Below are 25,894 nucleotides of genomic sequence, written 5' to 3' on the forward strand. Positions count from 1 at the left end.
AGCGTCTATCGGTGCGTCGACGATGTTGAATTTTTTGCTCTTCTCCTGGTAATATTTTAAGCGCGTTCCTTAATGTAAACAAACCTCTTGAAACGACGACTAAAAAAAATCGTATTTTCTAATATCGCTAAGGAAGCTGGCATGAGGAGAGACGTCGCCTTTTCGGCCCGTACCTAGGCATCACCTCGAGATTCACATGCCTTATGCGAGGAGGCGGACAACGAGTTTTGACCGGGATGTGGATACGCACCGCGCATTCTTCCATTCCGGACCAAATACCTTGATCACATGACGTACGATGCGGTAAAACTATTTAACTTTACATTATGAATTTAATTAAACGTCTTTTCTACTTAGTGATCACTGATTTGTATTTATATGTTATGTAGCTATTTATATGGACATCGTACACTGCTACATTAGATGGTTTGCTACCTTTTGTGTAGGTTGGGGTTTGAGGTCGCGGTGTCCATTGATACACCCGGATATCGTAGGAGGACCACGCCCGAGCGTGTCTTACGACAGTTTGGGCATACACAGAGTATGCCCCCTGACGTCCGTCATGAGCTCCGACAACCAAAACGCCGTTGATGATGATTTTCTGGCTTTTATGGTTGTCCAGCTCCACCTTTAGGAGAACAGGTTGGGCACTTTAGCTATGGGTCGGCCATTCGATTCTATCGAGGATTACATGCTACGGTATCACGTATCACACCCCGATTGATCAAGAACCTGCCTTTGCATCCCGCTAGGGATGTAGATACTCGGCGCACTCGCAGTAGCAAAAGCACGAGGCATTAGTAAGTTTATCGTATTTAGATTTATTTAATTGCATTAATCGTTACGTTTTTTAAAAAATAACTTTTTTTTTTTTTTTTTACCGTTGAACACAAATGCAAATTTCGGTGGCCGTACATCGATTACGCATGTCGGGTCGAAAGATATGCCTTACCCCGGCACGGGGATTGCATCGGATATGGTACGGATATCCGAGGATGGTATCCGACGTGAGAGATTAGGCGCGTGCAGGAGCCTCGGGGGGGGGGGAACAAAATGCCTTCAAAAAAAATTGTTTGAACCAAAATACCCCAACAAAAAAAAAAGTTACAAAAGTACCTTTAGCGCAGTATTTTACTGCGCTAAAGCACTTAACCGTAACGGGACCGTTAAGTGCTTTAGCGCTAAGATTTTATCGCGCTTATAGTAGTTGTCTTCTCTCACCTATAACGCATTTTATCGCGCTATAACAATTATTCTCTCACCCATAAGAGAAATACCGCGCTATATCCTTCAACATAAACCCATCGGGTTCCACCACCGGTCCCTCCAAAGCCGGGTTTAAAAAAAATAAACCGCCATTGACGAAAAAAAACGAGGTGGTCCCACATCCAAAAACGTCATTTTCTATTAAATTTCGTCCGGAAAGTTTAGATTGTCGGTATATTCAAGTCGAGGAGCAAGATTCTAAGTTCAAATTTTGGGGAAAAGCGGCGTAGAACTCGATTAAAACAACTCTACAAAAAATCTTCGATTAAGGTTTTCTACTATGAACTTTTGTTATTATTTTGTTATATACATTATATTCTAAGCATGCTTAACATTTAATCGTTATGTTTCAAAAAAAAAAATCAATTTTTTTTTTTTGTTCTTTTTCGAGACCGGGCGCGTGGCTTTTGCCACCGTTCCGATTTTTTTTTTTTTTTTTTTTTGGTTTAATTCAATATTTGTTAAATGTTTATGAATTGTTAATTTGTTAAATGTTTATGAATTGTTAATTTGTTATATGTTTATGAGTTGTTAATTTGTTAATTATTTATGAATTGTTAATGAATTATTATTTTGTTAAATATTGATTATGAATTTATTAGTTGTTAATTATTGTTTATGAATTAAAAGAAATTGATTGGTAATGAATTATTATGGTGTTAACACTTTGATTGGATGATTGTTATGTATTGTTTTGACATTTTTCGTATTGTGTCATATTGTATAGGACCAAATCAGTGGTTACATAAAATAGGACCTTTCGTCGTTACATAAAAATAATATTAAAGTAACAATCAAAACAAACATTATATTTAAATTAACAACATAATATAATACAATAGGTAACAACCATCCGTATAAGTTGTAAATGATTATGAATTGTTATCTATATAATTTTAAAAGCGTGAATATATATATGTTAAATAAAAAAAGATTATCTAAAAAAGAATAGTTAAAGTTCTTCTTTTCATAAATACATAAGTTAACGATAAAAATGTAAAGTTTGTAGAAAAATATGTGGTCGACGAATATACTCTTTTAGTCTAATTTTATCGTAGCTGTGTTGGCTATTTGGTCAACTAAAAATATATCACATATTCAAAATAGAGTTCTAAACAAATATTATTGCTGAATTTCGATTCTCAAACTAATTAACTTAACAAGTCTTTGCTATCACATAATTCAAAAGTAATTAACTTAAAAGTCTTTGCCATCACATATGTGTCCTTACTATCACATATTAAATTTATCGCATATCCCATGTTAATTATTCACAAGATATAATACTACATAATTCACATATTCCCTACAAATTATTAATTAGTTAATATAATTTATCTTTCATTTCAAGAATAATGACTAATTTAGTTTTATATGGGGATCGACTCTTTCATGGATCCGAAAGTTCCCCCTGGGCCCTTGTTCACCCGGACCCTCTCGATAGATCATTGTCTTTACAAGACAATTATAGGTTCACCGGGGACCCTCGATAGGCTCCGCCCCCGTATCGCATTGACTCTTTTTACACGACACCCCCCACACCCTCGTCTTCGGGAGCGCGCATCTACCGTCGCGTGTCCGTTGGCTCCTTATGACGGGGCGCTCATCACTACCTATGGCCGGCGGGAGGCCGAGACACATACCTTCCATCTTCGTGACCGGCGAGGCCAGCTTGGGTCCTCTTTGATCATGTGGGTAGCGACGGAGAGCCATGATACGCACGAGCCCCCTCCCGACGTAGTTGACTAGGCCTCACCCACTTCGTGCCCGTTGCCCGCGTGGCAGATTTCGGACTCGGGTTTGATTAGTGCACTCGCACTTATTTGAGAGGGTCTTGATCCGGTTGACACGCAGACCTCGTTGATCGTCATGCCCGTTTGAGCTATTATTTCGGGCATCTTGTTCCCGCATCACCGGTGCGTGTCTTACGTTATTTGGTTTTCTTGGGAGGGACCGTCCGGGAGACACAGTACCGGGGGGGGGGTCGTTTGGGCGCTTCATGCATGCCCGTGCCGAGCATCGTGGTGTTAGCGTATGTGTGTAGATTTTTTTGTCGTTCTCCGTAATATTTTAAGTGTGCCTTCCTTTAATGACTTGAAAATGACGATTAAAATCGTATTTTCCTTCCACGGGCATGGAAGAGGCCTTTTCACCCGTACTAGGTATCACCCCGACATTGACATGCCTTATGCGAGGAGGTGGACAGAGTTTTGCTGGATGGATACGCACCTCGGCATTCTACCACGGAGCCTCTGCATGACGACGACGCGGTAAAACAATTTAAATTTACATTAATAATTTAATTAAACGTCTTTTCGACTGGGTGATCACCGATTTGTATGTATATGTTATGCGTGTGCCTATTTATATGGACGCCCGGATTATTTGATGGCCTTCTCGTAGGCGTGTCGTGGGGTTTGGAGGTCGCGTGTCCATTGATACACCCGGACATCGCAGAGCACATGCCCGAGCGTGTCTTATTACGCTTGCGGCACACGCAGTATACCCCCGACGTCCGTCATGAGCTTCGACACTACCACGGACGACGGCCGCCGTCGATGATGATTTTCTCGGCTTTCATGGATGTTCGGGCCCACCGTCGGGAGAACAGTCGGGCACTTTAGCCGTGGTCGGCCATTTGACTTATCGAGCATTACATGCGCCGGTATCATCGTATCACACGCCGATTGATCGCAACCCGCCCTTGCGTTCGGGGGCGTAGGTACCAACACTCGCCATGCGCACGAGGCATTGGTAAGTTTATCATATTTAGATTTATTTAATCGCATTGAATGTTACGTTTTAAAAATAACTTTTTTTTCCGTTGAACACAAATGTACTGTGGCCGTACGTTTACGCATGTTGGGGAGACATTTCTTGGCCACGCGCGAGATGGTTTTCTGAGGATGGTATCCGGCAGCAGCGAGATTAGGCGCAGGAGGACCGCCGTTCCGGGGCCGACTATCGGGGGGCTGTGAGGAGGGGGGGGGTTACACCTCGCATTTTGGCACATTTGAATATCCCGAGTTAATGGCGAGAAGTTAAGGATAAGACCATGTTCTAAAATAATTTAAGGTCGGAGTTGTTAGGAATATTATTTATGAATATTGTTGAAATATTGAGAAAGGCTAACGTGTGTGGATTTTTTAGGACAAAATGGTAATATTCCTCCAAGGGGCAAAATGGTAATTTCATATTGTTCAAGTGAAGGGCCATAATGGCCATGTGAAAAAAAAATGGGGAAAGGTAGACAAATAATAAAGTCATCTTTATTTTAGAAAAAAAAATTCAAGAAAAAAGAAAGGAAACTAGACTTAAAAATCGTATTTGGATATATATATATATGAGGGAGAGGTCATCATCTTATGCAAGAGAAAGCAAGAACCAAAAAAAAAAAAAAAAAAAGAAGGAGAGAGGCCATGCGTTTCCAAATTTGATCCCAAAAATTATTTTCTTCATATATTCCTACTAATCAAAGGTCCTCTTCAACATGGAAGAATTGTTGGAGCAAGAAAACTTCTTCACTTGGACAAATTCATAACCTTGACAAAGAGGAAATTTGAAAGGACAAGGGACATCATGGATTTTGATCGTAGAATGTAGATATGGATATGCGACCACATGCCATTTTGATCGAAAATGTGTTGTGTGAAGGACCTATTTTATGTAGCATTTTGATTGTTGTTGTGTGGATTCTATACGCGGTAAAACAATTTAAATTTACATTAATAATTTAATTAAATTATGTTTTTTATGACTTGAAAGACAATGATATTATATGTATATGTATTATAAGATTACTATTGTTTTATTATAGTTGGAAAGTTTTGAAGAAAGTAGTACGTTGATTGAAATTGTTAGATGGTTTTGACTTTATGTTGATACGTTCGTTTCCGGATTGTTGTTGATTGGTCGCCAAGTTAAACTTGGTGGCATGGTATTTACAGGGGAGGTCGTGGTGTTCATTTAAGAATCCAACACTAAAGGCTTCTAATCAAGGTTTGGAGACCAAACAGAGATTTTGGTAGATTTGCAACGAGCGTGTCTTAAGGAGTGAAAGAGGTATGTAAGACTTCACTTTCCTTCTTTGGCGTCGTAGACGTAGTAGGCTTGAACACGGGCCTTGGGGATAATTCCTTTCCTAGAAAACCGAGATTGAAATCAGCTACTATTCATTCCGATTGAACTAGAAATTGTGTGAAATGTCGAAAAGCTTCCTAAACCCCTAGAACTCGCATAAATAGGACCCGACTGTAAAACCCTCACAAGCAATGCCATGACATGTAACATATGTAAATTTGGTACGCCGCCTCATTTGACCCGAGGTGGGCCCATTGTTTCCCGGATTTTCCTTATTGTTCCGCTGACTTACTCTCAAGCCGAATCCAAAAAAGAAACCTTTGATCCCTATTCGTTATCAATCGACAAGTACTATACTTATCCCAACGAGAATACTTCTATGGCAATAATGATAACAATGACGTAGAAAAGAGAATATGCTTGCCATCGATTGACCGAAATGATTCCATGACCAAGATTTCTAAGTAAAGGATTCAATGCGAATACGAAGGCGACACTATGTAGGGAATCGGGACGTCTACGATGCCTTATGCCCTCGTCCTATGATTTCTCATGATGTCACTCTCCATCGATAGTCTCGCCCTATTACTAGTTCTTTGCGAGATAAAGCGCCCATGATTATTTCACAATACAATCGGAGGTTTCCGAATCTTACGTCACCCCGACCGACAAGTTTCCTCGTATTTAGATTTATTTAATCGCATTGTAATGTTATGTTTAAAAAATAACTTTTTTTTCCGTTGAACACACAATGGGCGAGCCTGGCGACATGACTTGCATGTATATGACACGAAACGTTTTGAACAAAAGTATATTACGCATGCATCCGCCCCGAGCGGGTTAGAAGCTACTCCTTTATATGCCTATGTTTTACCTTCGCACAAAAGTTGCGCTTTCATACGTGGGCTTGCGCGCTTCCCATGATATGATGGTACCGAATACTCTCTTTATATGGATGCCTACGGATCGGATGGGTACCGACCCTCTTCTTCTTCGGGGTCGCGTTCTCATGCCACCAGTACACCTGCATTGGGATAAAAGCCGAGATAGAAGATGCGCAATGTTGGCAAGCTCCATTTGCCCGGGAGGTCGACTATCGGTGGCACATGCTTAGAGACCCGCAGTGCTACCAGGTTGCAGGAGGCCAAAGCCGTCGCTTCGGGCAGAGGACGCCGAATTGCCGGCCGGGAATATTTTAGTAAGCTTTGCCGCGCGTACGAATAAGAGTCAGAGGGGCCGCTAGGTAAGGGTCGGGTGCCCATCACACCCCAATCAAGATTGGGGTGTGCAGGAGGACACCATCCGGTAGACGCCGTGCCGCCGGGGACGCCGTGCGCTAGGCCGCGGCCCATTCCGCGGAGGACACCATCCAGATGAGGCGGACGAGTCCATCCGTTCCCGGCCTAGTCCATCCGGGCGCCGGTGGCGACTCCTCGGGGACTCACCTACGTTTACGCCGCGCTCTTGCTTGCCGAGATACCTCGGTCGGGCGAGCCGAGCGAACGCGTACATGAGGAGCGTGATAACGTTGATGGGCGGCGTTACGCGCTTCATTAGCACGAGCGGCCCGTGAGGAATTTAGAGGGACCCAGATTCTTGACTTCGATGAGTTTTTGATCCCGTTAGTATTTAAAATGCTTATTTGTTCATTTAAATTATTTATTTAAATATATATATATGTTACTCATTATTTAGTAATATTTTATATTTTAGGATTCGGCGCCCGGGGTCCACCGAGCCACCCACTCGGCGTTTTCTCATGGGTCGTCGAGCCGGCCGTGTCTTCCCATATGACCACCGAGCCATTGTGTAAGCTTTATATTAAAATTTCTTTTATTCAACATAAGGTCAATATTTAATATATATATTTGATTATTTAAAGTACTTATTTTAAATATGTATGTTACATATTATTTCATTATTTTGATATTTTAGGATTCGGCGCCAGTGGGTCCACAAGAGCGACCCATTCAGGAGCATTCTCGTCAGCCTGCCGAGACAGAGGTGTCTTCTCATGAGACTACCGAGGCGCATGTAAGTTTTTTACTTAAAACTACTTTTATTCAATATAAGGTATATATTTATTTAATTTTTATAACCTTTACTTGGACTTCGAATGAAGCATCTCGTCCAGAGACTACCTCATATTCACCACCACACCCATCCGAGGAGCCTGGCGGACCCATCTCGGGGAGCCTACTGAGCGCCCGTTGACACACGGGTTTGATTAAATAAATAACGTTAATGTATTCAATATAAATAAGAAATGGTACTAATTATTATATACTTTTCGTGTTCATTCTTCGGGCGCCGAGGTGGCGACTCCGACGAGGAAGAGGTCGAGTTTCCAGACCTAGCTCGGCCTCCGAGGTTCGAGCGTTCCGGCGGAACGTATCCCAAGAAGAAGCACGTTCTAGTCAAGGGCACACGGGCCAAGGGAAGAGGAGATGATCATGACTTGGAGCGCCTGGTTATTAAGAGGAAGAAGGACGATGGAGACGATGGCGATGGCGAGGGCGGTGGGGATGGCATGAGCCTTAGGCCTAGGGATAGTCTCCGGCATACTACATGTGGGACCCATCCTCGATAGTGTATATACATTAGTGTTATACAATTTATCGTAAATATTATATATTTTTTGCATATTTATACATATTACACATCCTAAATTGATAAAAAAAAAAAAAAAAGGTGACACGTTCGAAATAAAGTTAAGCATTAATTTAAAAATAAGACGAAACCCTAAAAGATAAATAACGTAAAGCTAATGACTACAAGTCTTCAAACAAAAAGGGACTTCGAGCGCTTTTCAACCACTAAAACGACAATCCAAAGTATTGCGTACTCTTTATGTATTGAGCCTATCTTATTAATTGTACAAATATAAGTAGGGTTCTATATAAAATATTGAAGTTAGGAGTCTCAAAGCATGATTAATATACGGCTAAACTACGTAAAAAGGAGTGAAAATGTAAGTTGGAAAATGGCGGACTACTATAGCGCAGTAAAATAATGCGCTATAGATAAAACCAACTATCTAAAGCGCGTGTAAAATGCGCGTTATAGGTGAGAGAAGACAACTACTATATAAAAGCGCTAAAGCAAATCGTTATTACGGTTAAGTGCTTTAAGCGCGCAAAAATACTGCGCTAAAGGTACTTTTGTAACTTTTTTTTTGTTGGGGTATTTTGGTTCAAACAATTTTTTTTGAAGGCATTTTTGTTCCGGACTCTTCCGCAGGCCGAGTACGTCCCGGAGCAAGAGGAGGAGAACCGGTGCTCCCAGAGGAGGCCGTGCCGCCAAAGGACGCCGCGCGCGTGTAGAGGACGCGTGTCGTCGCTAGAGGACCTGGTGGTGGAGGACACCATCTAATAGATGAGGCAGATGAGGCCGATCCTATTCCAGAGGACGTTCCTCTTCTGGTCCATCCGCAGCCGTTCCAGGCCGGTGACAGCTCATCTGGGGATTCACCTACATTTACGCCGGTGCTCCTACTTGCTGAGATACCTGGGTCTTCATCACAGCCGAGCTAGAATACATACATGGAGAAGCGTGATAACGTCGATTGGGCGGCTTTATGCGCTTCATTAGCTGATGAGCGGCCTGTGAGGAATTTAGAGGGAGCCAGGATTCTTGACTTCGATGAGTTTTTGATCCCGGTTAGTATTTAAAATACTTATTTTAAATATATATGTTACTCATTATTTAGTAATATTTTATATTTTAGGATTCGGCGCCGGCGGTCCGCAGAGAACCACCCACTCGTGCGTTTTCTCGTGGGCTCGCTCGAGTAACGGTGTCTTCCCACGCGATCCAAGCCACAGGTAAGCTTTTTATTAAAATTAGTTTTATTCAATATAAGGTCAATATTTAAAATACATATTTGATTATTTAAAGTACTTATTTTAAATATATATGTTACTTATTTTTTTTTTTTCATATTTTAGTATTCGACGCCAGTCGGTCCATAGGATAGGCGCATTCAGGAGCCTTCTCGCTCCCCCCCCGCTCGAGGCGGAGCAGGTGTCTTCTCGCGAGACTACCGAGGCGCAGGTAAGATTTTTACTTAAAATGAATTTTATTCAATATAAGGTAAATATTTATTTAATTTTTATAACCTTTATTAGGACTTCGAACAACATCTCGTCCAGGAGACGACCTCATATTCTGCACTAGACCCATCTCAGGAGCCTACTCAGGTGCCCGTTGATACACAGGTTTGATTATTCAACAAACGTTAATGTATTTAATATAAATAAGAAATGGTACTAATTATTATATACTTTTCGAGGTTCATCCGCCCGGCGCCAAGCGGTGGCGACTCCCGACGAGGAAGAGGTCGAGTTTCCAGACCCAGGTCAGCATGAGGTTCTGCCCGTGCTAACGGGACCAGATCCCAAGAAGAAGCACATTCTAGTCAAGGGCGCACGGGCCAGGGAAAGAGGACATGATCATGACTTGGAGCGCCCGGTTATTAAGAGGAAAAAGGGCGATGGAGACGATAGCGAGGGCGGTGGGGATGGTATGAGCCTTAGGCCTAAGGATAGTCTCAGGCATATCACATGTGAGACCCATCCACGATAGTGTATATACATTAGTGTTGTACAGTTTATCGTAAATATTATATATTTTTTGCATATTTATAAATATTATCTTAGTCTTTATTATTGTTTATAGTTTCACATCCTGAATTGATAATAAAAAAAACGTGACACATTCGAAATAAAGTTAAGCATTAATTTAAAAATAACACGAAACTCTAAAAGATAAATAACGTAAAGCTAATGACTACAAGTCTTCAAACAAAAAAGGACTTCGAATACTTTTCAACCACTAAAACGACAATCCAAACTTTTGCATATCCTTGAAGTATTGAGCCTACCTTATTAATCGTACAAATATAAGTAGGTTTCTATATAAAATATTAAAGTTCCGGAGTCTCAAAGCATGATTAATATACGGCAAACTACGTAAAAAAGTGTGAAAATGTAATAAGTGGCTGTTTTGGGAAAATGGTGGACTCCTATAGCGCAGTAAAATACTGCGCTATAGGGGAGAGACATTTTAATTTAGCGCAGTATTTTACTGCGGTAAAGCAGTTAACGGCTCCGTCATGGTTAAGTGCTTTAGCGCAGTAAAATACTGTGCTAAAGATATTTATGTCACCTTTTTTTTTGTTATTGGGGTATTTTGATTCAAAAGGTTTTTTTTTTTTTTTTTTTGCTCATTTTGGTTCCGGACTCGATCTTCCACGATCGGCTGTGTGAGGTGTGATTAATTGATTTATAATTCGACCTTGAGTGACCTTTTGACCTTTATGGCTGTCTAATCAGATAGTACTATACATCTTTTTTACGGTTATGTTAACTAATGTGTGAGCAACAAATCTCAATAATATCACACAAACAATCAATACTTTATCTGTTTTGGCTCCTTTATATATATATATATAACTACCATTTTTAATGCTAACAACACATGAGGAGTTGTCGCCTTTTAATTTGGCTCATGAAAGTGGTGTAACTTGTATCAATCCTTTCTTGGTTATTACCTGTTTTATTTTCTTTTTCCTAATAATGTAATGTATTATAAGCTTTTAATTTCAGTGATGAAAGGGAAACAAGTATTGTTATATAACTTCATTATACTCACGTACAATAAAGCTGACGGCATCAGCATGCATGTAAAGCAATCATTATCGTGATGATAACATCATTAAATCTTTAAGCCAGCAAAAGCCATGCATGCCATCAAATTAAAATAAAGAATAACACTCTATCGGTCTCAATTTATATGACATTCTTTTCACTGCGGAACTAAATATATTAGAAATTATCCTGATTACTATAATACTTTCAACATGATGTTTTTCTCTCTTTTCAACCACCATTTTATTCTCTTTCCTCATCACTAATATATCTGGTGTATAAGTCAACGTCACATTTTAAATTCTATATTCAATTAGATAGTAACACATAAAATTAAATTAAAGGCAATTATTAAGTAGTTTACATCATCGAGCTGCATTTGTCAATCAATTTATTTAAAATACTTGTGGATGTCTTTTTTATTTATAACTTGTACTAATTTGAAAATTGTTCAACATGTTATGTGCCTTTGGGCCATACTTAGGATGACGAAATTCATATTGTAGAATCTAAAAAAGAATTGGGTATACTCCTAAATCGTCCATTAAATTGTTGAATGCTTGTTTTTTTTTTCTTTTTCTCATTCCCATTAACCATGCATCAGCTTTAATCAAGTGGAATGACAGGTTCTATATTTTATAAAGTAATAAAATAAATAAAGGACAAATATAGAAATGTGGGCAAGGCTTAAAAATATAAATCCCACCTCTTTCCTTTTATATATAAGCAAGCACCACACGTAAAATTCTAATTTACTCCATTAGGGGTCTAGTGCCAATGGTGTTACGTGCACCCATCGCAATTTTTAGGGCTATTGTTTAAAAATTAACGAGCATTTGCAATAATTCTTTCACTTTTGTTACATACAGAAAGATACTACAAATCCTTCATCCTTGATATATTCCATCGTTTGCTGTGACATATAATCACAGCTTAAAATGAGCGGTAAAAATTCACTTCTTCATCAACATATGATAAGTTCAAATCTGGCAAGCTATTGTTCTGAAGCCTATAATATTCTGTGAAACCATGAAAAATAATATAATAATTATTTTTGCCATGATTATTTAAGTTTTTATAGTGTTTTGACTTTATAAGACAGGTAGTTTAAGATATATGAATATTTAAGATTTATGAAAATTTTGCACTATTTTACTCTTCGTTAAAGTTTAGTTATTTGTGTATATTAAAAAAGAGGAGGAAGAAAAAGAAGACGAGGAGTAGGAAGAAGCAAAGAAAGAAAAAGAGGAAGAGGAGAGAAATGACTAAAATTTAAATATATTTTAAATTGTAGTAATTATATTTTAAATAACCCTATTAAAAGTGGCTACTACCTAGCGCTTCAGAATGACCATGTCCCAAAGCAACAATATTTGCTCTCTTGAGAAAAAGAGAGAGCCTTGACTTCTTTCTTTCTATTTTGGGCAAAAAATGAAAACTTACAAGCAACATAAAGAAAAACAAAACAATAATTACTAAAAATAGAAAATCAACAGTGATTGACTTCATTTTGATAAGGTTAGGCCTATAGTTTGCCCCAAGAAAAGTAGTAGGTAAAAAGTTTAGGTTAATCCAACCCCTTTTTCATTTTCTTTTCCCATAATAATAGAACAAAGGGTAAATAGTTTCAGATACGCAATTTTCTTTGGACAAATATTAAAAAAAAAAAAAAGGAATAAAATCATAAAAGGTTCACTAATAGAAACAGAGATTTTTCCACCGATATTCAGTGAGAATTTGTATTATAAAACATGATTTTTCCACCTCGTTCCTACCAAACTAGCTCACTGGGAAAACGCATAGTTATCATTGAAATGATAGAAAACTTCCTAATTTTCCGTGTGAAAACACTATTATTGTTTCTTTTCTCACTGAATCAATCAAAATATCTATGGATAGCCACTGAGCATTTTTTTAGTGAGAAAATAATGATCTTTTATTTGTGGTTTAGTTAAAACAAAAGTGCTTATAACTTATAACCTATAAATTCAAAAGTTATGGGGACCAACTTATTATTTTTGATTGATCTTAGCTTATAGACACTTAGTTTATGAGCATTATTTTTTGTGTTTATCAAAACCATAAATAAATTAACAAATATTTATAAGATAGTTTCTCTTAACTTATAAGTTTAAGCAAATACACTCGTAGTCGTTTCTTATCAGCATAGAGCAAACATAAGAAAAAACAATCATTAAATAGAAACGTGTGAAATGAAAATTAATCTAGTAGATAAGAATTGGACGTTCATAATTAGGTGCAATGATAAGCCAAGGGAAAATTGAATGATGCTGGTGGATTTGAATGTTCATATTTAATAAATGAATTATAAATATAATCTTTGCTTTAATTAGTTCACCAGAATATGTTGAAAAGTGATCCTCATTGAGGGCACAGGACTATAAATAAAGAGCTAACATTTATTTCCATTTCTTTTTGTTTTTTGAGCATATACTGTAACCCGATATTTCCATTAAAATTCATCAACGACGAATGAATTAAGCATTAGATTACTTGTACATATTACAAGCGTAATAATAATATTATTATTTAAATAAATTTTAGTTATATGGCAGTGTTATTATTTTTACAAATTTAACATCATGGTAAGTTATTTATCATTTTAGCAATTAATACTTATCATAGAAGATTTTGTAATTACCTTAAATTCTAAACGGTGTTTATCTTTTTGATTAATCATGAAATTTTAAAAAGAAAAAGAATTATTAATTTAAAGCTGGTAATTTTAAACGTGATGATATGAGATTTCTACAAACATGTCAACTAAAGATAAAATTATAAGTTTAAAATTATATTAATATCAAAAATATAAAACTGTCATTCTATTTAACACATACTAATAGAGAAATAATGACACATAAGACGGAATAGAATAATTATGTGACTTTGCTTTAGGCATTCGGTACCCCAACCCCTATTTAATAGCACGTGATGTTTATATCAAATCATTAAATTGATGCATGATATGTATTTGTACATAAACTTTTATCACTTAATGATGATTAATAATATACATTTTTATCTCTGAAATTGCGTAATCTTACTAAGTTAATACAATTTGATGCAAATAGCCGGTGCAACTAAATTTTTACTGCTCAACTAATCAGCACTTGTGTTGTTAAGATGAATTTCTATAAAATGTTTCTCTATTTTTATCGTTATCTTATGAGTGATTTCTCTTTATATGTTCAAATCTTGTTAAATAGAGTTATTCAATTGCCTGTCTAAGCTGACTCCAACATAATCGTTACTAAAAGAAAAAATAGAAAAGGTCAAAAATACCTCTAAACTTCCAAATATTATTTACTTGTACCCTCCATTAATCTAGTAGATAAGAATTGGACGTTCATAATTAGGTGCAATGATAAGCCAAGGGAAAATTGAATGATGCTGGTGGATTTGAATGTTCATATTTAATAAATGAATTATAAATATAATCTTTGCTTTAATTAGTTCACCAGAATATGTTGAAAAGTGATCCTCATTGAGGGCACAGGACTATAAATAAAGATATTCTAACATTTATTTCCATTTCTTTTTGTTTTTTGAGCATATACTGTTACCCGATATTTCCATTAAAATTCATCAACGACGAATGAATTGAGCATTAGATTACTTGTACATATTACAAGCGTAATAATAATATTATTATTTAAATAAATTTTTGTTATATGGCAGTGTTATTATTTTTACAAATTTAACATCATGGTAAGTTATTTATCATTTTAGCAATTAATACTTATCATAGAAGATTTTGTAATTACCTTAAATTCTAAACGGTGTTTATCTTTTTGATTAATCATGAAATTTTAAAAAAGAAAAAAGAATTATTAATTTAAAGCTGGTAATTTTAAACGTGATGATATGAGATTTCTACAAACATGTCAACTAAAGATAAAATTATAAGTTTAAAATTATATTAATATCAAAAATATAAAAATGTCATTCTATTTAACACATACTAATAGAGAAATAATGACACATAAGATGGAATAGAATAATTATGTGACTTTGCTTTAGGCATTCGGTATCCCAACCCCTATTTAATAGCACGTGATGTTTATATCAAATCATTAAATTGATGCATGATATGTATTTGTACATAAACTTTTATCACTTAATCATGATTAACAATATACATTTTTATCTCTGAAATTGCGTAATCTTACTAAGTTAATACAATTTGATGCAAATAGCCGGTAACTAAATTTTCTTGCTCAACTAATCAAGCACTTGTCTCGTTAAGATGAATTTCTATAAAATGTTTCTCTATTTTTATCGTTATCTTATGAGTGATTTCTCTTTATATGTTCAAATCTTGCTAAATAGAGTTATTCAATTGTCTGTCTAAGCTGACTCCAACATAATCGTTACTAAAAGAAAAAACAAGAAAAGGTCAAAAATACCTCTAAACTTCCAAATATTATTTACTTGTACCCTCCATTATACTTTTCGACCAATTATGCCACTATCACTATACTATGACTCTGATTTGCCCCTAATTTAAACTGATTGAAGCGTGGAAGTCTCTCCGAATAAAATAACTCATCCCTAATTTTAACATCTACGAGTAAACAATATTTAAAAATTTACATGTATTTTTTACTGACCCTTTTCCGTTAAAAAAAAAAAAAAAAAGAGAGAGTTGAAATAAAGGGTCGCTATAAAGTAACGGTATCTTTGATTCTACTCAAAAGCCAAACCCAATCCCCTCTATAAATAGCTTTTCGTACACACACTCAATCAACATTTCTATAAAATTAAAATCTTTTTTTTTTAACGATTGAAATTAAAAGTTTGTTGAATTTTTTAATTTGCCTTTATTCTTACTCTATATAAACTATACACTTTGCCTTTTCTCCACCATAATAATTATCATCTTTTTCAGTGCCCATTGTCTTCTTTTGCAACTTCTTATTCCTATAAAATACAACACACAGATAGTATTTTTTTTTTTTTTTAGTATGTTCTTATAACACATGAATAAAGTTGAAGTGGAATTGGATTAAAGGTCAGTTTGTTTATTTTCTTTTCTCTGATATTAATTCATATTCATCATTATTTTTTGTTTCTAAAGTTTCGAATTACTTAGTCCATAAGAAAACGTGTTAATAGGGAAATAATTAATATTTTCTCCGTTTTAATTTATGTGAACCCATTTGATTGGACACGATATTTAAGAAAGAGTGAAAACTTGTGGTTCAAAATAAGTCTTGAATATTTGTGTGGCTGTAAATTATTTTATAAAGTGAATTTATTTTTAAATTAGGAAAGAAATCATTAATTTTGATACGGATTAAAATAGAAATAGATTCACATAAATTGAAACAAGAGGGAGTAGTTAATATGTTATACCATATTTTTATGTTAATATATATATTTTTTTTTGGGGATGATGAGTTTTTTTTTTATTATTATTTTTTTATTTAAGATTTAGGAATTAATAGATTCTAAATTGTTGTTTGTATTGGTTGGGTGATAAATGAAGAATTAGACTGAAATTTAAAATTTTGAAAGTCAACAATACTGATGGCTTTTTGGACCAAGAAAATAATGGGTGGTTTAGGGGTAATAAAGTTTGTGGAAAAAAGTGAAGACTTTTAGTTTCTCAGTGAAATTTGATCTCACTTTATGACTTTTATACTCCTTCCGTCCCAATTTATGTGATATAGTTTGATTGGGTGCGGAGTTTTAGAAAAAAAGGAAGACTTTGAATCTTGTGGTCTAAAACAAGCCAAAGATATTTTTGTGGTTATGGATCATCTCGTTAAGCGTAAAAGGTAAAGTTTAAAGTTAAATTGTTCCCAAATGAGGAAATGTATCATTCTTTTTGGGACGGACTAAAGAGGAAAGTGTGTATGTTTGGTAATCCAGACTCCACTTATGAGATTACACTGGGTATCTTTGTTGTTGTTGGTATGTTTGGTAAAAACTTAAAGAATGTTTTTAATGGAATATTTTTTGTATAAAAAAAAAAAAGTTTTTTTGGGTGTTTTGTTGGATATAAATGTAGGTGATATTTGTATTTGTGCAAGGTGGTGGATAGGGTATGCAGATAGTATTTTGGTGATATTTTTGAGTAATAAAGGTTGAAACAATGTCAAAATATTGATGAAACAGGTAATTTGGAGTAAGAGCTAGGATATTTGTGAAGAAAGACTTCTGCCTATGGGTGATAGGAGTTTTTTCAAGAGGATTTTCTATAATTCCAGGTAAGGAAATATTGCAAAATGGTATCATCAAGGAAAACATTTATCAGGAAGATGTTTTTTTGCGATACCGAACAATAACATTTTGGTAATTAGGCTGGTGAGCCTTTAGTTCTTTATCAAGGTAAGTTGTCGTTGGTATTGCAACGAAATGTTTTACGAAAGTAAAATGCTTCCTAGATCAACTCTTTAGTTGGCTATAACAGTTGATGTTGTATTATAATAGTATAGCAAGGTTGCAGTGGTGCTTCGTGATGAACAAGTAATTAGAGATGAAAATAATGTTTGTTATATTGGTAGGAGTATAGAAAAGGATAGAATGATTTTCAGGAATCGCGCTAGCGGCTATATTGTTAGATTCTATGGTACTATCATCAGGCTTTGGGGATTACGAAGCACAATTTGCGTGAACTTCGACTCCCAACTGTTAAAAAATAAAAATCATCGTTTGTTGATTCCAAAAAGAATTCAGAATATGTCTGAAATATTGGGAGGAAGTCTTAAATAGAATCTCTGTTTCATGAACATTGACAAGATTTTGTTGATGTTTCACTTAGCATTCCTTGTAAAAATAAGTCTGAAAATTCGCTGTTAGTATTATCAGTGGTGATGCTGTGTTAATCAATAAAGAAGCAAGTCAAAGTAAATATTTAATCTGCATGTTCAGTGAAACAATCACTCAATATGAAACTAGCATTTAGTATAGTGTGGAAAGTCAAAAACCTAAATCTTTAAACAATGCGTACGCTTGCTGCGATCTTACTCTCTTTGTCTTGAAATTTGAATTAATATATTCCAAGAAAAGCAAATATTTTCATGAAAAATGTATTCCTTTGATCCTATCCACACTATCATGTATGAATCGTACCACTTGTGGGTTTCTTAAATGTTTGGCACATATAAGATAAGGAAACAATAATCAGTGTTAAGGTGTCCCAGTTGAAGCAATTGACTGCTCTGTAGTTCAACACATTAAGCTGCATAATATATAGTTATTTATCTATTTTCCTTTTTGTTTGGCTGCCCTATCTTTCTAGATCTATTAGAATTACCATTGCCTCTCTCACTCCTATTTTCGTGTTTAATTCGTTAAAGTGGAAGCTATGGTACATATGCATCACTGTGCATTTTCAACTCTGACCATTCATTGATTGCCAACAACACTATCAGAAAATCGTAGCGGATGAGGACAGATACTCCATATTACTAACAGAACATCATTATAATATATAGTGATTTTATATGATCCAACCAATAGGTCAGAATTATCTCATCCTTCTTATCTGAGCCCTTCATTAACGAGCTGTATTCAGGTACAAGCGATAGATCCAATTTAGAGGTGAGAAGAGGTTTTTGACTTTGGCAATTTTTCTGAAAGATATAATCATGTGTGAACCGGAATCTGATGCTGCTCGTGGGGTTTTTAGTTTTCTTGATGTGGACCAACTTTTTAGTTCCAACTATTACGGTGACAGTAGACAGCATGACATTGAAATCTCTCATGAACAATATGCCAGAGAAAACCGCTGTCACCCATCATATTGCAACGTTGAAAATGACGAGCGTATTGCTCAGGCTCTACAAGAAGAACTGTCAGAGTTGTCCATTGCAGAAGATGCTGAATCTTCACATGCAGATCAGCAGTACTTGCAAGCCTCCACTGGTGTACAACACTGGCAGGTTCCTCCTAGGGAGTACTATGCTGGTACGTATCCTTATTTGAGTTTTGTGATTGTTTCTTGAATTTAAACATTTGCTAAAATATATATGCATATATCTATCATTCACAGGGTATGATACTCGCCTAGAAGCTGATGATTTAGGGCCTTCAAGTTCTTGCTCTAGTCCTGGCAACAGATCATATGATGGAGAAGAGTATACCTACACATTGGACATACAAGATGAATTTGAGATTGATGGAGAAGTAGGGAAGAGAATAAACCAGCTGAGTGCTGTTCCTGTAAGTGTTGTCTGTTTTCTAGAGGCTTTGGTGAGCTTGGAATTCCCCTCTTCTTTGGTACTTTTATGGTAACTTTTGGAGGGGTTGTTTGAGCGAGTGTCAAGACCACTCATTCACGTTGTGTATGAGGACATGCATGGTGCTCTGCAACTTTAACCATTTACTCCTTCCATTTCAATTTGTTTGTCTTAGTTTGATTCGGCACGGGGTTTAAGAAAATAAAGAAGACTTTTGAATCTTGTGGTCTTGTACAAAAGATGTGTGTAATATATCAAATGCCTTTTGAATCTTTTGGTCTTTTATATCTTAAATAAAAGATATGTGTAGTAGATCAAACACCCTTTGAATCTTGTGGTCTTTTGTAAAGAGTTATTCCCTCTGTTTCAATATTTTGTCTTACTTTCCTTTTTAATCTGTTTCAAAAATAATGTCTCATTCCTTTTTTGGCAACTCTTCAGTTCCAATTTTCCACATGGCATGTTTAAGACCACATGATTAAAGGGCATTTTTGTACATTCTGCATAACTTTAGTTTAAGATTCAAAAGTCCTTTTTACTTTCTTAAACTCCGTGCCAAGTCAAAACTAGACAAACAAATTGAAACGGAGGGAGTACTATATAATATATATAGAAAGGGACATTCTTTTTGGAACAGCCTAAAAAGAAAAGAAGACAAGCAAATTGCAACTGAGCGAATACTTGGTACATAGCTTTGTCTGGATTAATATTATCAGAACAATAACCTCTTAATTCAGCAGCTGCCAAATTATTTATTCATCTGGAATCTGCATGTTCAATATTAAAGGCATATTCTTCTGTTTTATGAATACTGAGAAACTGTTGTGCCTTTACAGGCATATACAGAGATATATCATATATATATATATATATATATATATATATATATATATATATATATATATATATATATATGTATGTATGTATGTATGTATGTATGTATGTATATATATATATGTATGTATGTATGTATGTATATATATATGTATGTATATATATACACACACACACACTTGGTTTGTTGTGAATGAACTGCAATAGGAAGCCTTTAGCTTGAGCATGTAGGTTTTTTTGTGTGGATATACCTTCTTGACTGTTGCTTTAGTTTCTTAAAATAATTTGTATTGCAGCATGTTCCTAGAATAAATGGAGACATACCTTCAGTTGATGAAGCAACCTCTGATCACCAAAGGCTGCTAGATAGGTATCTCTTGATCCCACCGACTAAGGTTTTTAAGTAGACAAAATTTTGTGTTTGAACGACTTTTAATGACATATTGTCTAATAGTAGTACTTAGCTTAATTCTTTCCTCCAAAGTCCTGAGCACTTTTTAAGGCAATAAAATATAGCTTCACTGTGAGAAATGTAAACCTCTCTTGTGGTTAGATGTCCTGCGTCTCCAGAAGCATTTCTGTATTTTCTTTTCTTAGGTTATCTCTGTCTGTATTCGTGCTTTTTCCCCTAGTGGTTCTTACGGCCTGGTATTTGAAAAGGTAACACCTAACCCCTCAAGTATTTTGGAAAAAGAGAATCAAATAGGAGATATGGGACTTGAGACGAGCACAGAAAATAATTGGTGTGTAATGAGCGAACTATTATTCTGTTGCTTTGTGAATACACACTTTTGAAGCAAATTCCAGTAGATATTGTGAACATTTAGTTTGCTTAAAGTCACAGAATGCTATGGTTTCACTTTTTCGTTTTTTTTGTATTTATTTATTTTTTGGCTTAGATTTTACTCCACATAAGTGTATCAAGTTGATATTTTGCTAATTCAATTGAATGGTAATATTATTGCTGTGAGTTATTTTTTCGGCTAAGCATCCCATGCATGGGTTTTCTTGCTTCAGATTGCAACTATTTGACTTGGTGGAGCACAAAGTGCAAGGAGATGGCAACTGTCAGGTTACCCTACTTCTTGGTTGACTTGTGTTTGTAATAATGATATCGAACTGTCTAGATGGGCTTTCACGATTTTCTGTCTAGTGGAAGATAAATAATTGTATTTCCTTTTCTCAAAATACTTCTAACATAGTTATTAATCATACACAAAAGATGGCACCACAATTGTTTAAGTTTGTCTCGTTGAAAAATATCAGTTGATAAAAGGTGCTAAGCAGTACAGAGGCCTTGTTGTAGAAATTTGTTATCAAGTCTTGTCTTATTTTTCTTTTTTACTTTTTAGCTAAGCTTGAAAACTTCAATTTTGTCATTTTCAGATTTGGCGTTTTACTAGTCAGTTCTTGCCGTTGGCCTTAAACAGTGGCAACACTGTCAGTCATATTTCCCATAAGTTATTAGAGAGTGTGCGAAGACCATATACAATATTAGTAAATTATGATATACATTCGGGGGATCTGCAATTTCATTTGAATTGAATTATCTAGTGATTATACTCAGAAAAGTCTGATAATGAGACCATATCATACCAATTTACTGGTACCACATCTCGTATGGCTATTTACTTATGTTTGGCTATTTACTTATGTCTAGTAGATAAACATTTTTAGGAAAGCATTTTGTTTAAATATCAGGTAATAATTGCACTTATTTGCCAAGACACAATTTCATCTAAATTGAATAGTCAAACTCTGTTGGTCTAAATGACAGTTCGAAATACCTCGCATCTTTTTATCCCATGTCTCCCCTGAATTCTTCTTTTCCTCTGAACACCCTTTACCCTTTCCCAAAGTTTCCCAATCCTGCTAGACCAATATAAATGTTTTTCTCCTCGTATGGAATGAAATATGAATACTTGAAAGAATAGACTAAGAAATTTGAGATTGAATGTGAAAATTTAATGGGAGATGTTCATGGAGAAAAGCTGGTAAATAGTAATGTTGGTAAGAATATAAATGAAGGGATTAACTTGGATTACGTATGTAGAGTGAACAAGCAAATATGAGAAGTTGAGAGTTTTTTCTCCTTTTTTTTTCGGGTGGATGATGGAAGACTACCTTCCCTGCCAAATTATTATAATTTCAGTTGTTAGGCGAAAGAGGACAATTCAAATTTTCTTATCTCTTTAGTTTTATGGGGTATGGGAACTTGGGCACAGTTTTTCTTCTGTGGCATAAGGCTTCTCCTGGGAATCTTTAAGTTTGTTGAGATAAGGTTCCACCCTATCTGTTTCTACTGCACATCTACTTACCTGTCCCTTCTTTTTTCCAGTTCCGTGCTTTATCAGATCAATTCTATCGTACCCCAGAGCATCACAAATTTGTCAGACAGCAAGTAGTCGCTCAGGTGCTTGTCAAATAAATAAGATTATCTTTTTTATGATACTCTGGTTTCATAGTTGAATTATTTCAAATGCATCTTAGCTAAGTAGGTTTTGTAAAATCATTTGGTCTGATCAGCTTAAAGCTCATCCAGAGATGTATGAGGGATATGTCCCAATGGCATATGATGAATACTTGAAGAGGATGTCCGAGTAATTAACAACACCTTTGTTTCTCCATTTTGAAATTCCTTATTCTCCTTTTCGCCTTTAATCTACATTTGCTTTTATATTGGTTGAATCAGGAATGGCGAATGGGGCGATCATGTTACACTGCAGGCTGCCGCTGACTCGGTATTGATTATTTCCCTTACTTTGCTTCCTTGGTTTTTGCTCTCCATTTGATTACTGTCTTTTGGTTTGTTTCTTAACTTTGGAAATAAGAACTTTAAGCTATTGTTAGTCTGACCATAATTTGGATGTCTTGGTATAGAGGTATTGGATATTTTAGTAGCTTGTTAATTGCAAGTTGATAGGTACTGCCGAACAGTGGCGGATCCAGGATTTTCACTCAGGGGGTTCGAAAAAACAACAAAAGCTAAATATAAAAAATAATGTTGTCAATGGGAATTGAACCTAGGACGCAATGACAATTTTGAACACCCTGGACTGCTTGAGCTAACCTTTTGCATTTATTCAGGGTGTTCAAAAGTTAATATATGTACATAAACATAGAAAATCTACCCTATATATACACTGTAATTTTTTGCCGAGGGTGTTCACTGAACACCCTCGGCATGCTCTAAATCCGCTCCTGCTACTGAAATAACATGCTTCTATATAATGTTTTCTTGTGGTCCTGTAGTTGTTTGTGGCTTGTATTAACCATTTATATTTTGTAGTGTAGAAGCAAGTGCATGTTCGTGTACCTCCGTCTTGCTATTTCTCTTATGCATGTTCATGTACCTCCGTTTTGCTATTTCTCTTTCTCCCACTCTCCATTTTGTCTGGTCTTGATGCCCTTTTTTATTGTATATGCTCAGCTTTTTTTTTCCATGATTTTGCTTGTGATGGTCATGATATTAGCTGAGAATGCATTGGTTTGTGAATGAACCTATTTGTGTTGCATATTGATTTTGTCTTTTGCTTTGTGGGCAGTATGGTGTGAAAGTTCTTGTTCTAACATCATTCAAAGACACATATTACACTGAGATTCTTCCGAAGGATCAAAAGTCAAACAGAGGTAACTAGTTCTCAGATTTTGAATTGCTTTTACCTTTCTGTCATATCCTCTATTTTGAAGAATGTGATTGAGTAAGTTTTGATTTAAAAAGAAGAAGAAAGAATTTGGAAGTGGGATTGACATGGCTCGTAGTTCTCAATTTTCATGTATCTTTACAAATTCATGATGCTGCACGTACTTCCAGTTTGCAGTTAAGGAAATTTCCTTAAGGACTATCTTAAGGAAATTTGACGTCAGGTTTCATGAAAAGGAGATTCCCAAGGGTTGCTCGTGTTAGCTGTTTCAAAATCTAAATTGTATCTCTTAAGATTGACACATGGGCTTTCCTTCTCTTCTTGTAGACCTAAATTCGTGTACTTGTACATATTAAATGAGAATGAAAAGGTTGAAAGTTTAATCAATAGGGGCAATCTTTATATTGGTTATGCATGCACGTCATTTATTCTATGCTATTGTATAATCATACCTCTACTATGAAAACGAGTGTAGACATTTCAAAGCAATGGATACTGTAAATCTGGATGTTGCTCGGAAGAGGAATTAAAGTTTGTTACAATATTTTTGTACACGCGCACTTTGCGGGGGTCTTGGTGGCTGCAAACTAGATGAAAGAGCAGTTTTTGAAGTCTTGATATCGATTCCTTCGCAGCAATTTAATTGTTTCTCTTGTGTTTCTCTTTGTGCAGCCATATACTTGAGTTTCTGGGCGGAGGTGCACTACAACTCAATCTACCCTCAAGGAGGTAATTACTTTTGTACATTCATGTCCTCTTTCTGTATGATATGTCTTAGAATTGATAGCCTATACGAAGGAAGAAAATGACGATCTTGAAAAGGGGGAGGGGTACATGCGCATTTCCTGATTAAATATACTCCCTTGGTTCCAGCTTACGTGACAGTATTTCCTTTATTAGTCTGTTCTAAAAAGATTGACACATTCTTAAATTTGGAAATGATTAATTGTATACTTCAATTTTACCCTTAATGAGAATCGTTTATAGCCACACAAATGCTATGACATGATTAAGACGATAAGTTTCAAAAGTTTTCATTTCTTTCTTAGATTTTGTGTCGATTCAAACTATGTCACATAAAATTGGGACAGAGGGAATATTCTTTATCACATGCCTTAAGGGGGAATGCAGTGAACATTGAAAGTTGACTGTTAGAGTTATTCTAATCCTGCTTCATTTATTCAAGCTATATTATCCTAATAGGGTAGTTTATTTTAATGCTACATTACAGACTTCCTGCCATGTGATGATTTTAAGAAGAAGAAGAAGAAGTGGAGTTTCTGGAACATGCATTAAGAGTTCTTGACCTATATATTCAAGGCAAACACTACCTGCATCGGCGTCATCCCGGCTGCGGTACACAGCTTCTAGTGCAGTACTTACTATACATTACAATAACAACTATGCCTCAATTCTGAGCAAGTTAGGATTGGGTAACTTTGCATTCTTTTTCTTTATGATAAATAATACTTACTTCTACATTTTTACATAATTGTTCACATGATTATTAAAGTATAGCAATGGTCGATAGTTTGTTATCAGTTGCATACGAATAAGATCATATTGTTTATACAGATATCTTGTTTCTGTTCAAACATTGTGGTCCAGCATGCACATTTCTCCAGTTATTTCAATGGTTTATACAAATTACATGCATACAGTAAGGCCTTGATGATTTTCTTGTCATTATTGTTTTACTGGATTTATAGTTTGTTCAGTTGTCATGTATGAATATTGACCGAAATCCATTTTTTTTAAAAATCTTTTGGTCCATTCAGAAATGCTACAAATTTGGCTATTTAGAAATTAAACTTTTAGCTAATGTATTTCTCTGGTTGATCTTGATCTATTATTTTCATTTTTTTTTTCTTCAAATCATTCCAGGTGTTCTCCAAAATTTTCCAAATCCGAATGCAAATACACATCCTTTAAAAACCAAATGAAATTAGTCTGTCAGTCCAAATGCTGCTTTAAACAAAAATTTAGCAAACAATTAAAGTTGCGAAGCCCTTCATTCAATTCCAACTCCTCAGTTGTCGCAATATAAATTGCTTCTTTCCTGATCGATTGAGACTACACGCCAATTAATATGAGTATTATGATAAAATATTCATGACATCTTATATTGGTTTTAGCTGTCACATTCTATCCTATTCAGATTTCACTTTGTAAGATTACATTGGGTATGTTATTATTATTGTTGTATTCATGTATT

The 25,894-nt window shown here is 35.5% G+C and overlaps 1 protein-coding gene across 4 annotated transcripts; it reads left to right on the forward strand.

Moving 5' to 3' along the window:
• Positions 1 to 15,782: 15,782 nt before the first annotated feature.
• LOC132057313 (OVARIAN TUMOR DOMAIN-containing deubiquitinating enzyme 12-like) lies at positions 15,783 to 25,335 on the forward strand. Of its 4 annotated transcripts, none has more exons than XM_059449865.1 (11): positions 15,783 to 16,034; positions 18,545 to 18,929; positions 19,015 to 19,184; positions 20,332 to 20,405; positions 21,053 to 21,107; positions 22,374 to 22,448; positions 22,562 to 22,635; positions 22,728 to 22,776; positions 23,581 to 23,665; positions 24,352 to 24,408; positions 24,911 to 25,335. In XM_059449865.1, the coding sequence occupies exons 2-11, from the start codon at positions 18,611 to 18,613 to the stop codon at positions 24,973 to 24,975; spliced, it is 1,023 nt and encodes a 340-aa protein (XP_059305848.1). In that variant the 5' UTR covers positions 15,783 to 16,034; positions 18,545 to 18,610; the 3' UTR covers positions 24,976 to 25,335. The 4 variants fall into 4 exon arrangements, with proteins under 4 accessions (XP_059305848.1, XP_059305846.1, XP_059305850.1 ...); XM_059449863.1 differs by having other exon boundaries at positions 15,783 to 16,026; positions 18,538 to 18,929; XM_059449867.1 differs by lacking the exon at positions 15,783 to 16,034 and adding an exon at positions 17,211 to 17,227 and having other exon boundaries at positions 18,538 to 18,929.
• Positions 25,336 to 25,894: the final 559 nt, after the last annotated feature.

The sequence above is a fragment of the Lycium ferocissimum genome, chromosome 5, assembly GCF_029784015.1.
Source record: "Lycium ferocissimum isolate CSIRO_LF1 chromosome 5, AGI_CSIRO_Lferr_CH_V1, whole genome shotgun sequence".
Lineage (NCBI taxonomy): Eukaryota > Viridiplantae > Streptophyta > Magnoliopsida > Solanales > Solanaceae > Lycium > Lycium ferocissimum.